This window comes from Geotrypetes seraphini, chromosome 5 (genome assembly GCF_902459505.1).
Source record: "Geotrypetes seraphini chromosome 5, aGeoSer1.1, whole genome shotgun sequence".
Lineage (NCBI taxonomy): Eukaryota > Metazoa > Chordata > Amphibia > Gymnophiona > Dermophiidae > Geotrypetes > Geotrypetes seraphini.
Window position 1 is genome coordinate 174574932 of NC_047088.1, and position 13345 is coordinate 174588276.

At 39.8% G+C, this 13345-nt stretch overlaps 1 protein-coding gene across 3 annotated transcripts in view; it reads left to right on the forward strand.

Moving 5' to 3' along the window:
• The window catches only part of SF3B1 (splicing factor 3b subunit 1), a 236498-nt gene that overhangs the window by 191357 nt on the left and 31796 nt on the right, over positions 1–13345 (forward strand). For all 3 annotated transcript variants that reach the window (XM_033947227.1, XM_033947229.1, XM_033947228.1), the window contains 4 exons: positions 9821–10003; positions 10096–10207; positions 10335–10455; positions 11462–11593. In XM_033947227.1, the coding sequence (XP_033803118.1) occupies positions 9821–10003; positions 10096–10207; positions 10335–10455; positions 11462–11593 (548 nt within the window). The remainder of the gene's footprint in view (positions 1–9820; positions 10004–10095; positions 10208–10334; positions 10456–11461; positions 11594–13345) is intronic.

The following is a 13345-nucleotide window of genomic DNA, read 5'->3' on the forward strand; positions in this document are numbered from 1 at the left end:
TATCAAGAATTGCATAAAGCTTATAGGAATAGCATAAGCGATGTCATAATAGTTACTTAAGAAGTACCAAAGAGTTGTCGAGATCTTAAGGTGATAAATGTTGGGTAATTAGAAGAATTTTAGAATTCGTTGGGTAGTTAGAAGCAAATTAGAGTGTATTAAGGGTTTAGAGAGGGTAGGTGGGGTTTGGGTAGGGACTGGTCATGCTAGATGGGTTTTATGTATTTTTTGAAGAGTATGGTTTTTAGTATCTTTCTTGAAGGTTTTATAGTCTGTGGTCAATGACAACAGAATGGTGATTTGTCTGTCCAGTTTAGCTGCTTTGGAGGCTATTAGGTTGTCATATAGTTTTTTTCATTTGACATTTTTGGATGATGGGTGTGTGAATAGTGAGTGGGTTCTCCTGTGCCTGGTTGAAGAGTCAAAGAAACCGCCAACACTGTTTTTTCTTAGTCGGCAGTTATACTGGTGGTCTTTAGCACTGCGAAGACGCTGAAAGTTTTCTCATGGACGGCTGCTTGTATCTAGTGATGCTTTGTGCCAATGGCGCTGCAAGCTTGCCGATGCTGCTTATGTCCTTGACTCCTTTCCCTCATGGCCCAGAAAAGGTTCTGCCAGAGGCAGACAACTCTCCTTCACTGCAGCCATCAGGGAAACACAAAATGGCTCAGGCGGTTAGTACCAAAAACAAGCAGCTGGCAAGGGACGGAACTAGCACTATTCCTTCACCAGCTCTTACTAAAGCAGTTTGTGGCTCTCAGAAGCAGCCCGCAAATGCTTCACAACAGCAAGTAACACCTGTGCAGCTTCCTGTGGTCTCTGTTTTTGCCTTGCAGCCCTCTATTGATGCGACATTGGTATCTCCAGGTACTTCTTTCTCTATATTTAAACCTGTTTCAGCCTCACACCGATCTTTATCTCCTTCAATATTATCTATGTTGCTGCTCCTCCCCCTCAGGGCTCAAGATAGGTACCACTGGGGGAGTGAAGCATTTCTACATTATTGCTGCTTGTTTTCTTTGCTGCTTCTCCCCCCCCCCCTTCAGGACCCAGGATAGATACCGCTGGGGGAGAGAAGTGTTTAGTATCTTCAGCAAGTTCCTTTGTCACACACCCTCCCCCTCAGGGCCCAGGATAGGTACCGCCGGGAAAGAGAAGCGTTTGTGACAACCCTCCCTCTCAGGGCCCTGGACAGATATCGCCGGGGGAAGGAAGTGTTTCTCTGCTGCTGCCGGTGCACAGTTTAAAAATTAAAAAAGACATCCACAACCAATAGTTTACAGGAGCAGCAGCTGGCTGAGAGGCATGTGGAACACATTCCCAACCAGTTTACATGTAGCCAACATGCGGCAGAGGAGCGACCGGATGTGAGAAGGGCAAGCCGCGATGTAGCCTGTGCTGCCAACGCTGCTGTTTGTTTCCATGTATTTCGGCTTGAGGTCAGGGTTTGGATGGGAATGAGAGATAAAAGGGTCGGTGGGGATGGGAGGGATAGAAAGATGCTGCACAGGGGGATGGGAGGAAGGGAGGGATAGAAGCTGCAAGGGTTCTGCCGCACAGGGGGGATGAGAGAAAAGGATAGAAAGATACTGCACAAGGAGATGGGTGAGAGGGGAGGAAAAATGCTGCACATGTGGGGGAGAGAAAGGAAATAGGAAGAATTGGGGTGGAGGAGAGGAAGGGAAAGATGAGTGTTCATGAAAATAAATAAGACCTACCCAAAAATTAGACCTAGTGCCCCAAATTAATATAAGACGGTGTCTTATTTTCGGGAAACACAGTAGTAGCAGATCCTTTCCCGCTGCCCCTCTTGCCTGATCTTCTGTCTCGGTGCTATTCCAATGTCAATTTGGGTTCCTTTTGTCTTATGGCTTGAGGAAAGGGCTCGCCTGAGTAAGAAGGGATATTCGGATAAAGTGATCTCTTCTCTCCTGGGGTCTCGCAGAATTTCCACCTCTTGGGCTTATGTGCATGTTTGGCGATTTTTTGAAGAGTGGTGGTCCGCGCATGCACTGCTCTACCTCACATTCTGGAGTTTCTGCAGGATGACCTGGAGCGAGGCCTTGCCTGGTCTTCCCTTCAGGTGCAGATTGCCTCTTTGTCTTCCTTTTGTGGTCTTTTGCATGGTAGGTGTTTGGCCTCTGCTCCAGATATGATTCGATTCTTGAGCACTGCAAAATTGCTCCGGCCACCAATTCGGCTGTTGGTTTCTGCCTGGGATCTCAGTCTGGTTCTATCCTTGCTCATTCATTCTCCATTTCAGCTTCAACACCTGCAGGTTGAAGGACCTTACTCTTAAGGAGGTTTTCCTGTTGGCCATTACTTCCGCAAGATGTATTTCAGAGCTGCAGGCATTCTCTTGTAGGCCACCTTTCCTGAAGTTCTCTAAGGAGCGGGTCATCATGCAGCCGGTTCCCTCTCTCCCGAAGGTGGTTTTTGCCATTTCATGTCAACCAGTCCATGGTCCTCCCGGTCTTGGGTAATCAGGAGGGCTCGTTGGAACAGAGGCAGTTGCGCAATTTGGGTGTCCATAGGGTCTTTCACTTTTATGTTCAGCGGACCCAGGAGGATAGTGGTGTATTCCTTTAAACCTGCCTGATAGTATCTCCAAGTTCTGTTGGCTTCTAGAAGATTTCTACTAGCAGGTCTTATGGTTTTAAATGAATAAGGTTTGCTATTTAGTATGAATGAGTGTGAGACCTAGGATTTTATCTGTTCTACACAAAACTGCTTGAATACCCTCAACATTTGTGAGTCAAATTTCAAGACCAAGTTTAAGTTTATTTGATTTTTGATATTCCATGTATCAGAAACTTCTAAAAGGTTACAGTTTAGTTTTAAAAATAAAAAAAAATAAAAACAGTATCAGTTACAGGCAAGGTAATAGTTGACTGATACAAAACAAAAGAACTAAAGGAAAGAAATTCAATGTAATAAAAAAAAAAAAAAATAGAGGAAGAAGAGGGAGGGGGGCGAGTTATTTTCTCATACATTCTTTCTTTATACCGCACAATGCCTTGTGGTTCTAGGCAGAGTACAGAAAGAACACATCAAGGAAGACATTAACATTAAAAATAGACCAAAACATAGTAACATGGCATAAAGAAGTTCCCTGCCTGTCCCAGGATCACAGTCTCTGTTATATAGCCTGAAAATGAGATAGAATAATGTGTACACAAAATAAAAAGAAGAAAACAGCATCATAAACTCAACAGAGGCAACTCCATTTGTTAAAAGTAAGTTCATGTCTGCTCATCTTTTAGGTATCTATGGAGTTTAACTTCTTGTTGAAGCCTCCCATCAGGCTGCCTGCAGAGTCAAGGGACTTGTTTTAATCCAGCTGATGAAAACTCCTTTTGAGCCACTAGATAAACCTGCTTGTTGCAGGTTTCTGGGTCTCGCTGCATCTTGTCAGGTAGAAACATGTTGCCTGAAGTACCTGACCTGGAAGGTCTATTTTTGGTGGCAGTCAATTCAGCCTGCATGGTGCATGAACGCCAGTCTTTAGTAGCTGATCCACCTTACACAAAGTTTTTCAACAGTAGAGTGGTCCTTTGCATAAATCCTAAGGTCCTTCCAAAGTAGTCTATTTTTCCCAAAGCCTCCTGCCACAAATGTGAAAGTGTATTACACACTTTGGACTGGCAAAGAGACAAAAGCCCATAATCCACCCATCTTTTTGTTTCTTTTCATGCAAACAAAATGGAGGCTGCCATCAGCAAATGCACTCTAAATGGCTAGTAGATTACATTTTTTTAATTCCTAGGCTGGGAAGATTTTTGAGGGCCATGTCATGGTTTATAATGTCAAGAATCATGACTGCTTTGGTAGCCACACACTTTATTCCCTCTGCTTCTCCCATTTAGCTGAAGAACACAGAGCCCACTACAGTTTTTATTTCTGACGCGAAACGCAAGCATGCCGATTTCCGGGGACCCCTCATTTGGGGTTCATCAGGAGCTGTCTTCAGCCCTGGGGGTGTGGCTTTTCCCCAGAATTTGTTCAGCTTTTGCAGAGAGCACATGGCTTCCAACCCAGTGCATTCCTTTGCGGAGGTCACTGTTCAGGTACCCAGTGGTCAAGTTCCTACAGACCCAGACTGCCTTAGTTGACACACTGATACTATGCCGCTTTTATCACAAGATGATGCTTACACCCTGGATGACACTGATTCCCTTTGTAGAACAGTTAAGATGCCTCAGGGGAACATAAGAATTGCCGCTGCTAGGTCAGACCAGTGGTCCATCGTGCCCAGCAGTCCACTCACGTGGCGGCCCACTGGTCAAAGACCAGCGCCCTGAGACTAGCTCTACCTGCATACGTTCTGGTTCAGCAGGAACTTGTCTGACTTTGTCTTGAATCCCTGGATTCCCCTATGACAGACTCCAGGATCTCCCTGATGACCCCCTCCATCTGCTGGTTGTTTAAGTCTGCTTCAGACCACCATTTTATTATGGACATCTTGAAAGAATTGAAGTTGGAAGGTCAGCCTTCCATACCTCAATGTACAGTAATGAGCCACTCTAATGCTCTGACATACTTTTTTCCTAAGCATCCAGATCTCACGGCTCTGGATACAAAGCAGTGGGGGACACCAGAGAGGTCTTTCTGAGTGACTAAAGCAATGTCTAAGCTTTATCCTACGGCACCGGAATTTCAGCAGCTGTTTGAACAACCGAAAGTGGATTTAGAAGTGGCTCAGGTTACCAACTGTATTGCCCACCCTAGTGAAAGGGGTGTGATGCTTAAAGATTCCCAGGACCGCAGGGTAGGTATGGTCTTGAAGAAGCTCTTTGAAGTGGCTTCTTTGGGCATTTAGGCTGCGACAGCTGCCTCTTTTGCGGTGAATGCCTGTCGCATGAGATTGCACAGGGATCCATTGGCGGACAGGAACGCCTGCCCTCCAGTTGGTGCTCAAGGGAGTGGATTATGTGGCAGGTGCCTTATATGACCTTTAAGGTTTATGGGCAAAGTCCTGGCTTATGCTGTGTCAGCTCACAAAACACTTTGGATCCACCACTGGGCTGGAGATTCGGCCTCTAAGGTGACTCTTTAAGGGACAAATACTTTTTGGAAAGGGGATGGATGACCTTATGGCTAATTTGGCAGTCCTAAGTCCCTCTCAGAGAACAAGACTCTACATACCCCTGGAGGGAGTTGCAGTAATTTTCGTCCCTCACGTAGGTTTTGCCAAACTTCAATAGGCTCATCCACCTAGAGATATTCCCAGAACTACAGTCCTAGAGCTACAGACAGTGCTGAAGCAACCCCAGACGTCAGCAGGCTTCAGGTTCTCTCGCACCAGTCCCGCATCTGAGAAGTCCCAATGACACCAGATCTTCAGCCGCGCCTCCTCATTTTGGAGGCCGATTGTCTGAGTTTCCCCAGAAATAGGAACAGATCTCCTCAGACTTATTCATTTAATTATTTATTTAGTCAAATTTCTAGCCCATCCTCTCAGAAGAGCCCAGAACGGGTTACAAGTTTACATACATAGTACATGTTTAGCAACAAGGTTGCAACTTCATATACAGCAGATATACAGAACAACAAATTTAAGGAAGAAAAGCAATAGTAGAAATTCTTATGTACATTTTGGGTACTGAGCATGGAAGCATGGCAAATGATGGGCAACAAAGATGCAAATTCACATATAAGAAGAACAAATTAAAGGGAAGAACAGCAACAGAGGAATGATTCTTCTATGCACATAGATTTTTGTTTTAATTAATCCACAAGCCTGTCTATAGGACCAATAGGGACCCCTGAAGAAGATAATTGTGTTGAAACATGGACTGTGTTGGGTCCATATGTTTCCAGTGGTTCAGGCCCTGATGTTTTTACGTGGATTATTTATTTGTTTCAGTAAAGCCTTCATATTGGACATCAACTCTCCACAAGCCTTTTGTTTCTCTGTTAGCCTCATCTATATCCGCTACTGACATGAGTCACCTCTTCCTTTAAAAGCATCACTCAGTGACTTGCTTCTGCTTTCAGAATTTCAGATATATCCAAACAAGGTTGTGCCAACAACATTCACCAGACATCTATGGTACTTGTCAGAAACTTTGGTTGGTATGACTTTTTTTGATTACAGACTAAGCAATAAAGTAAAGTCCAAGATGGTGACAAACCTTCAGCTTCCACAATCCACAAGTTTGGTGAAACATCTTGACTGCCCTCCCAAGTCATTTGGTCCCATAACAACCTGGCATCATGTATAACAGTGAACTTGTATCTTCTTTGGTGTTCTTGACGCAAATGGACAAGAAAAGACTCAATTTCTGGTTAAAGATCCTGCAAACTGAAGAGATGTTTCAAACTATCAGTATTTGAAGCAGTCGGCATCATCATTGACGGTAGTCAACAACTCCACTGAAAGAGCACTTGCTTTAATGCAGCACTATAATTCAAGTCTCACAAAGAATGAGGAGCAGAAGCAGCTTCTACTCCTTCACCTTTTTGCTCAATACAGAAATACCAGTCCAACTTGCTCCAAAGCCACACTGATGAATATTGACTTGAATGTTGACATACCAAACATTTTGTATTTACTGTGGAATAATGTTAGTTACCAGTCATCACTAAACATTAAACAATGCATAATAAATCATTAGGCCAACAAGCCTATTTTCAGCTCTAAGTAACAGTATGTATTTTAACCTCTATGTGCATTTGCTCACAATTCAAGTTTAGATGGAAAATTTTAATATAAATTCTGTACTTGCATTTTATGTATTAAATTAAAAATTGTTGCATGACCTCTAAATGTTCACCAAAAGGCTTATAATTTGGCTCAATTAAGAGAACAAAATAGACTTGTGGAGGTCATGTCATATGAACTTGATTTTAAATAAATAAAAAATTTTCTGAAGGAGTTTAACTAAGATGGTGGCCTGAAGGTGCTCATAGAACGCCATTGATTCTTACCCGCATGGTGAAGCAAAAGTCAGACCCGGGTTTTCCCTTCGGTGCCTGGGTCGCAAGTGCAGCTTTCTGGCCCGATGGATGTTTTTGTCGAGCGCGGGCCTAAAGAAATTCCAGTGCAGATGATCTCGGCTAGCGGTGAAGGCAGGTCGGAGAGTCCTTCATCCTCTTTTGAGGCAGTCAGCTTGTCCCCGGATGAGCGCAGAACGCCGGCGCAGCCACTCCCCTGCCCAGTGTTGCTAGACACAGGGAGAGAAGAGAATGTAGAAGGGAGTGTAGCGGCCGTCTCCGTAAGCTGTACAGAGGAGGAAGAAGAACGGGCAGTACGGAGAGTGACGGCTGCTTCAGCAATACAATTGCCACTGTGTGGAGACTTGGAATTGCAGGAGGGCTCACTAGAACCCCTGTTGGAATCTTTTACTCCAGGTACTGTGAATTCTAAAGATTTGCCATTGGAAATTACAATTGCTCCATTACAAAAACCCCCTATGATTGATTTAAATTCCATTTGGGAAGCAATTTCAATGTTGCAGGTATCTTTGGGCTCTCAATTACAAACACTTGCCACTCATTGTTCTGGGATACTTTCAGATTCTTTAATGGTGCAACAAAGAGTAGGAAAATTGGAAAATAAATAATTGGAGCAAGGAAAAAAATTGGAAAGTTTGGCTGTATAAAATCACTTATTAATGAAAGAAAATGGTAATATTAACTTTAAGTTGGAAATATTGGAAAATATGACAATAAAGAATAATTTAAGATTGATTAACTTTCCTAAATCACCAACTATTTCAGCGATGGGCATGTTTAAAAAGTATCTTCTGGAGATTCTGAAAATCCCACAAAATTCATTTCCACCTATTTCAAAGATCTACTATGTTCCACTGGGAAAGAAGAAAACTTTGGAAGATCAACAGGAACCAGCAATTGACTTATTGGAATTAACAAACTTATTAGAGTCATCAGGAATAGATCAGATTAGTTTAATTACACTTTTTGTTCAATTAACTCTTGACTCTGATAGAGGTTGGCTCTTGAAGATATTTTTTAAACATAAAGAGATACTCTTTTTGAATCAAAAAAATTAGAATGTACCCTGACGTGTCTAGGCAAACACAAAAAAAGAGGAAACGGTTTTTGCTATTGAGACCCCAGGTCTTAAAACTGGGAGCTACCTTTTGTCAGTTTTGTTCGTGGCCCCCCCAATGTATGGTGGTAGGGGGTAAGTGAAATGCGCACTGACCAACGCCAGGTCCCAGGTTCAGTTCCCTCACAGATGACTCACCAGGAAGTAGAATAAACGAGCACAGCCAGAGGTGATTATATAAAGAATATATTATAGAAATAGGCTTACAGAAAAGCAATATTTATAATCATTACAATTAAGCATTACAATTAAATAGAGAGCATAGCAGTTTCCCTGCCTTACAGAGTTCAGAGGAAAAGAGAGACATAGAAGCTTGCAGTTCTAGGGAGAGCCAGAGAAAGAAAGAGAGAGAGAGGGCCAAGACCCCTCTCCTCCAGAGATAGATAGATAAATTGATAGCTCCATTGATAGCTCAGAGAGTAGGCTTTTATACCTTGGAATCTTATTCTGAATAGAGAAAATATTGTATGTCCCAGTATCTTTCTGTTTAGAATTTGTAAACTGTTTGAAACAATGGTTAATTTAATTGCTAAGGAGGGTGTGATACTTGCAAGCATGGTGATGGGATTAGTCTCTGGCTTCTTTGTCCCATTCAAGCAGGCCATTGTCCTAAGCACCCTCTTAATCAGACATTAATACCTTTTAGCTAGTCATGATTCAATCAGGGCTACTTAAAACCATATCAGGGATACTTAAAACAGTTTCCCTGTCCTCAGAGTCTATCTGCATTCCCATGCCAGAGTCAGATTGATATAATTTCCCATAGGCCTTTGCTGACATAAGTAATGCCAACTGAAAATGCTGAATGGTAGCGATAGCTAGGCTGACACCTTTGTATTAAGATTTCCTTGTAAATGTCTGATTACTTTTAAAGGAGCAAGATATATTTTCTTTGATTCTTCGCAGTTTCTAGGTTTATTTTGGATAATGGTGTGGTGACAGCAAGTACCCCTGTTAATAGACAAGAGTAAAGCTCATAGTTTAATTTTAGGCTCACTTCAGGAAGTCCTTCTGAATGCCTTAAGATTTTCCTTGTTGTTCCGACTTATTGGGAATACTCCTCCTTCAAGTTTTATTGTGGGCTAACAAAACAGTTTTACGATTTACTTTTTTCCCTACTTTCCTTATTACCTGTTTGCTGTTTTTGTAGTTACTGTTGATTTCAATATGATTTTATGTTATCATGAAAATGTGAAAATAAATAAAGAAATAATAATAACAAAAAATTTTCTGTCCTCGGAAAACATATTACAGGTAAGTAACAACGTTATCTCTGTCATTATTAATTGAATGCACAAAATGCAGTCCCTGTACACTTGTAAAAGAATTTTGTACATGGAGGCACATGAAAACATTGCTTTTAGTTAATCCATTTCTCTTATTAGGAGATGGCATTTTAAATATTTCCATAACATAGCTAGAATGCAGACTAACTGTCCTCATCCTCCCTTTTTGACATATCTGATATTTGTAATGTTGTCTATAGACTTATTACTCCTTTTATGCCAGAGACTGTTTGAAATAGTATTTAGCTTTTAAATAGGAGAATACAAACCAACAACTAGCAATTGCTTTTAAAAGCCCCAGAGTCTTCAGTAGAACATTTTTACCTTTATATTGAAGTTCAACAGTCTATTCCAGATAGATGTAATCACTTAACCATATTTTTTAATTGTACCTTTTATTATTGAAAGTACCAATGTAATTAAAATGACAGCCTCTATTGATTTCCTTTCTCTTGTATAGGATTCTGTGATGTTGAATGGCTTTGGTACAGTAGTGAATGCTCTGGGGAAACGAGTGAAGCCATACCTGCCTCAGATCTGTGGTACAGTCTTATGGCGTTTAAACAACAAATCTGCCAAAGTGAGACAACAAGCTGCAGACCTGATCTCTCGTACTGCCGTGGTCATGAAGACGTGTCAAGAGGTATTCACGTTTTTTCCCACTACAGCAGTTTCTGTTTAATCATATATAAGGCTTAATGCTTATTTAATTCTTAAAATCTCATTTATTTTTAGGAAAAACTCATGGGGCATTTAGGAGTTGTCCTGTATGAGTACTTGGGCGAAGAGTACCCAGAGGTATTGGGCAGCATTTTAGGAGCACTTAAAGCGATTGTGAATGTTATAGGTATGTAAAAAAATTAATAAATAAATACAAATTCAGTATTACTCAAAAAATACTAATACTGATTTTTGACTTGAATAAGTTTTATATGTAAAGAAGAATCAATAAAATATTTGTTTTTAATGAACAGGAATGCACAAGATGACACCACCAATTAAAGATCTGTTGCCAAGACTCACGCCTATCTTGAAGAACAGGCATGAAAAAGTACAAGAAAACTGCATCGACCTTGTTGGACGTATTGCAGATAGGTAAACAATTTATTTAGGGCATTAATGTTAGCTTGTTAAATCTGAATTTTGCAGAAAAACATCTCCATTCTTGTGCACAAGTGTCTAGTCTCTTCAGTACAGAACCATTACCCTGAGCTGGCCATAGCATTTGCAAGAAAGAAATGCCAGTGCCATTTCTGATGATCAGGAATTTTGTGGATAAAGGCCCATATATTTACATTTAATTTTCTAGCATGGGCTGTGATGATCCCTTGAGTAACGGCTGATAGGAACTGTTTCAGTTTGAAAGTGAATATAACTGTGCCGTCAAAACTCCTAGTTAGGAACTTGCATTCACAGAGAACTTTAGGCTTCATGTAATGTTTCATGTGTTAGGGTTTGCCATGAGTCTGAATTTAGCAAACTCTCAGCAATATAATTTAAAAAAAAATTCACTACCAATTGTACTTAACTAAAATATTTGCAAATTTAGATTAGTTTTAAATGTAAAAGAAAAATATCTGAACTAATAATCTTATTCTATCTATATAAGCCTCTAGTTTCAAGAACTAGATGGGAATTTACTTGTCATTAGGCAGGCTTTTTTTTTTTTTTAATCTGATACAGTCTCTGTAACCAACTTCCGAATAACATTCGATCTGAAGCAAACTTTAAGACATTGTTAAAGACCTAATTTTTTTCAACTAGCTTTCAGAACTGACTCCTTTCCAGTTGACCATATTCACTAATTGAGAGGTTATCAGGCACCCCTTACATATGAGGTTGCAATTGTGTGCATGTTTTTATTCTCTTGTATGATTGCATTTGCTTTTAGGACTGTCCTATTATTTTTATAGTGTTCCTTTCTTTTATTTCTATTGAAATTTATTGTTATGTAAAACTGCTGAGAACTGTTGTAAGATTTAGCGGGATATCAAATTTTAATAAACATAGTTCTGATGATGTGTCAAAACTTGTTTCTGTGCTCTGCTTTCATTTTAGTTGATGCATTTTTTAACTGTAGAACTTTTTTTGCTTGAATCAGGGGAGCAGAATATGTATCTGCTAGAGAATGGATGAGGATTTGCTTTGAACTCTTGGAACTGTTGAAAGCTCACAAGAAAGCCATCAGAAGAGCCACTGTAAATACTTTTGGCTATATTGCAAAGGCTATTGGGTAAGTAGACATATTCTGTATATTTGCTTTTGTGCTTCTTCTGAATTAAGCTCTCAGTGCTGTGATTGAGCCGCCAAATTCTTTTTTTTCCCCTTCAGTTGGCAGATAAATCATTGTATGTTTTACTTTTTGTTTTACATAAGTTGTTTTTCACTGAGATATTAACATAAAATGTATTTATCTGCCATCAGCAACAAGAGAAAACTTAATAGTTTTATGTTTTGAGAGTTATCCTGTTACTTCAGAAATCCTGTTTTCGTAACTTGTGGCTCTATTTGTGTGTGTGTTTGTTGCTCAGAGACATTCTTCTAATAATACCAGACTGGCTTTTCAAATGTTATATTTAACAAAAGCTATGAAAGATCCGGCCTTTTCTGTTTCCTTGGATGCAGAGAAGGCCTTTGATCGTGTTGAATGGACCTTTATGTATCAAGCATTTGAATGATTTGGTATAGGTTCAGGATTTATACAAATGATTCAATCCCCGAATGCTAGATTGTATATTAATAATAATTTCTCAGAACATTTTGGTTTGCAAAGAGGGGTTAGAAAAGGATGTCCCTTATCTCCTTTGCTTTTTGATATTGTATTAGAACACTTGTTATTAGCTATTCAGCTAGCAAAGGGGATACATGGTATTCCTTATTCAGAACGGGAATATAAGGTCTCTGCTTATGCGGATGATATTCTGCTTCAATTGAGAAATCCTGAAATAACCATTCCATGTTTATTTGAATTAATAGATAAATCTGGAAAATTTTCAGGATATAAGATTAATTGGAGTAAATCAGAAGTTCTTCCACTTAATGTACATTGTACAAAAGATTTATTTGACTCATTTTCCTTTCAATGGAAAGAAGATGGAATAAAATATTTAGGTATTTGGATTAAAATCACACTGGAAGACACAATGAAAGTAAATGAAAAATCTTTATTACAGAAGGTTACAGAAATGTGTGAGCAATGGTGTGGTTTGTTATCAAATGGGTATGATTCTAGTATTTTTTCAGGGTCTTTTTACAAAAATAGTATTTTAACAAAATTTATTTGGCTGGGTAAAATTGCTAGAATTGTTTAGTGTCTTTACAAAAGCCAATTGCGGAGGGAGGGGTAAATTTTCCAAATTTTTATAGGTATCATCAAGCCTATATCATGCGCCAAGGTATGTATTAGATCCTCCCAGAGCCCATTGAAAATATTCCAGATTGGTTGTGGTTGGAATGACGACTCATTTTTCCTCTGAGATTAAACCGTGTTCTTAGTATCAAAATGCCTAGGATATATAAAGAAAATAGAATATTAGTTGATACATGGAAAATCTTAAGATTAGTGAATAATTTAACACCTATTCCAATACATAAATCAACAAATCAAACTATATGGCTTAACTCCAAGATTCAAATTGGCGGGTTTAAGGTCATCTAGAAGCATTGGATGATGGCGGGTATACAGATTCTAGATGATGTTATATCTAATGGTAAACTGCTTGATTTTTCACAGTTGCAACATAAATTCGGTCTTGATAAATCACAAAGTTATAGATGGTTGCAACTGAAGCAGGCTATTCAGGCGGGGTTCCCTGAATGGAAAAACCTTAATAATCAATATAGTTTGGAGTTCTTTTGCTTTCAGGTGGACTTCCTGGGACACCAGGCCGCTCAGTGGTATAAATTGATAGATGGATTTATAAAAAAGAAACCAAAAACTGGTCTTAGGGATATTTGGAGCATTGAGATTAAGCATCAAATTACT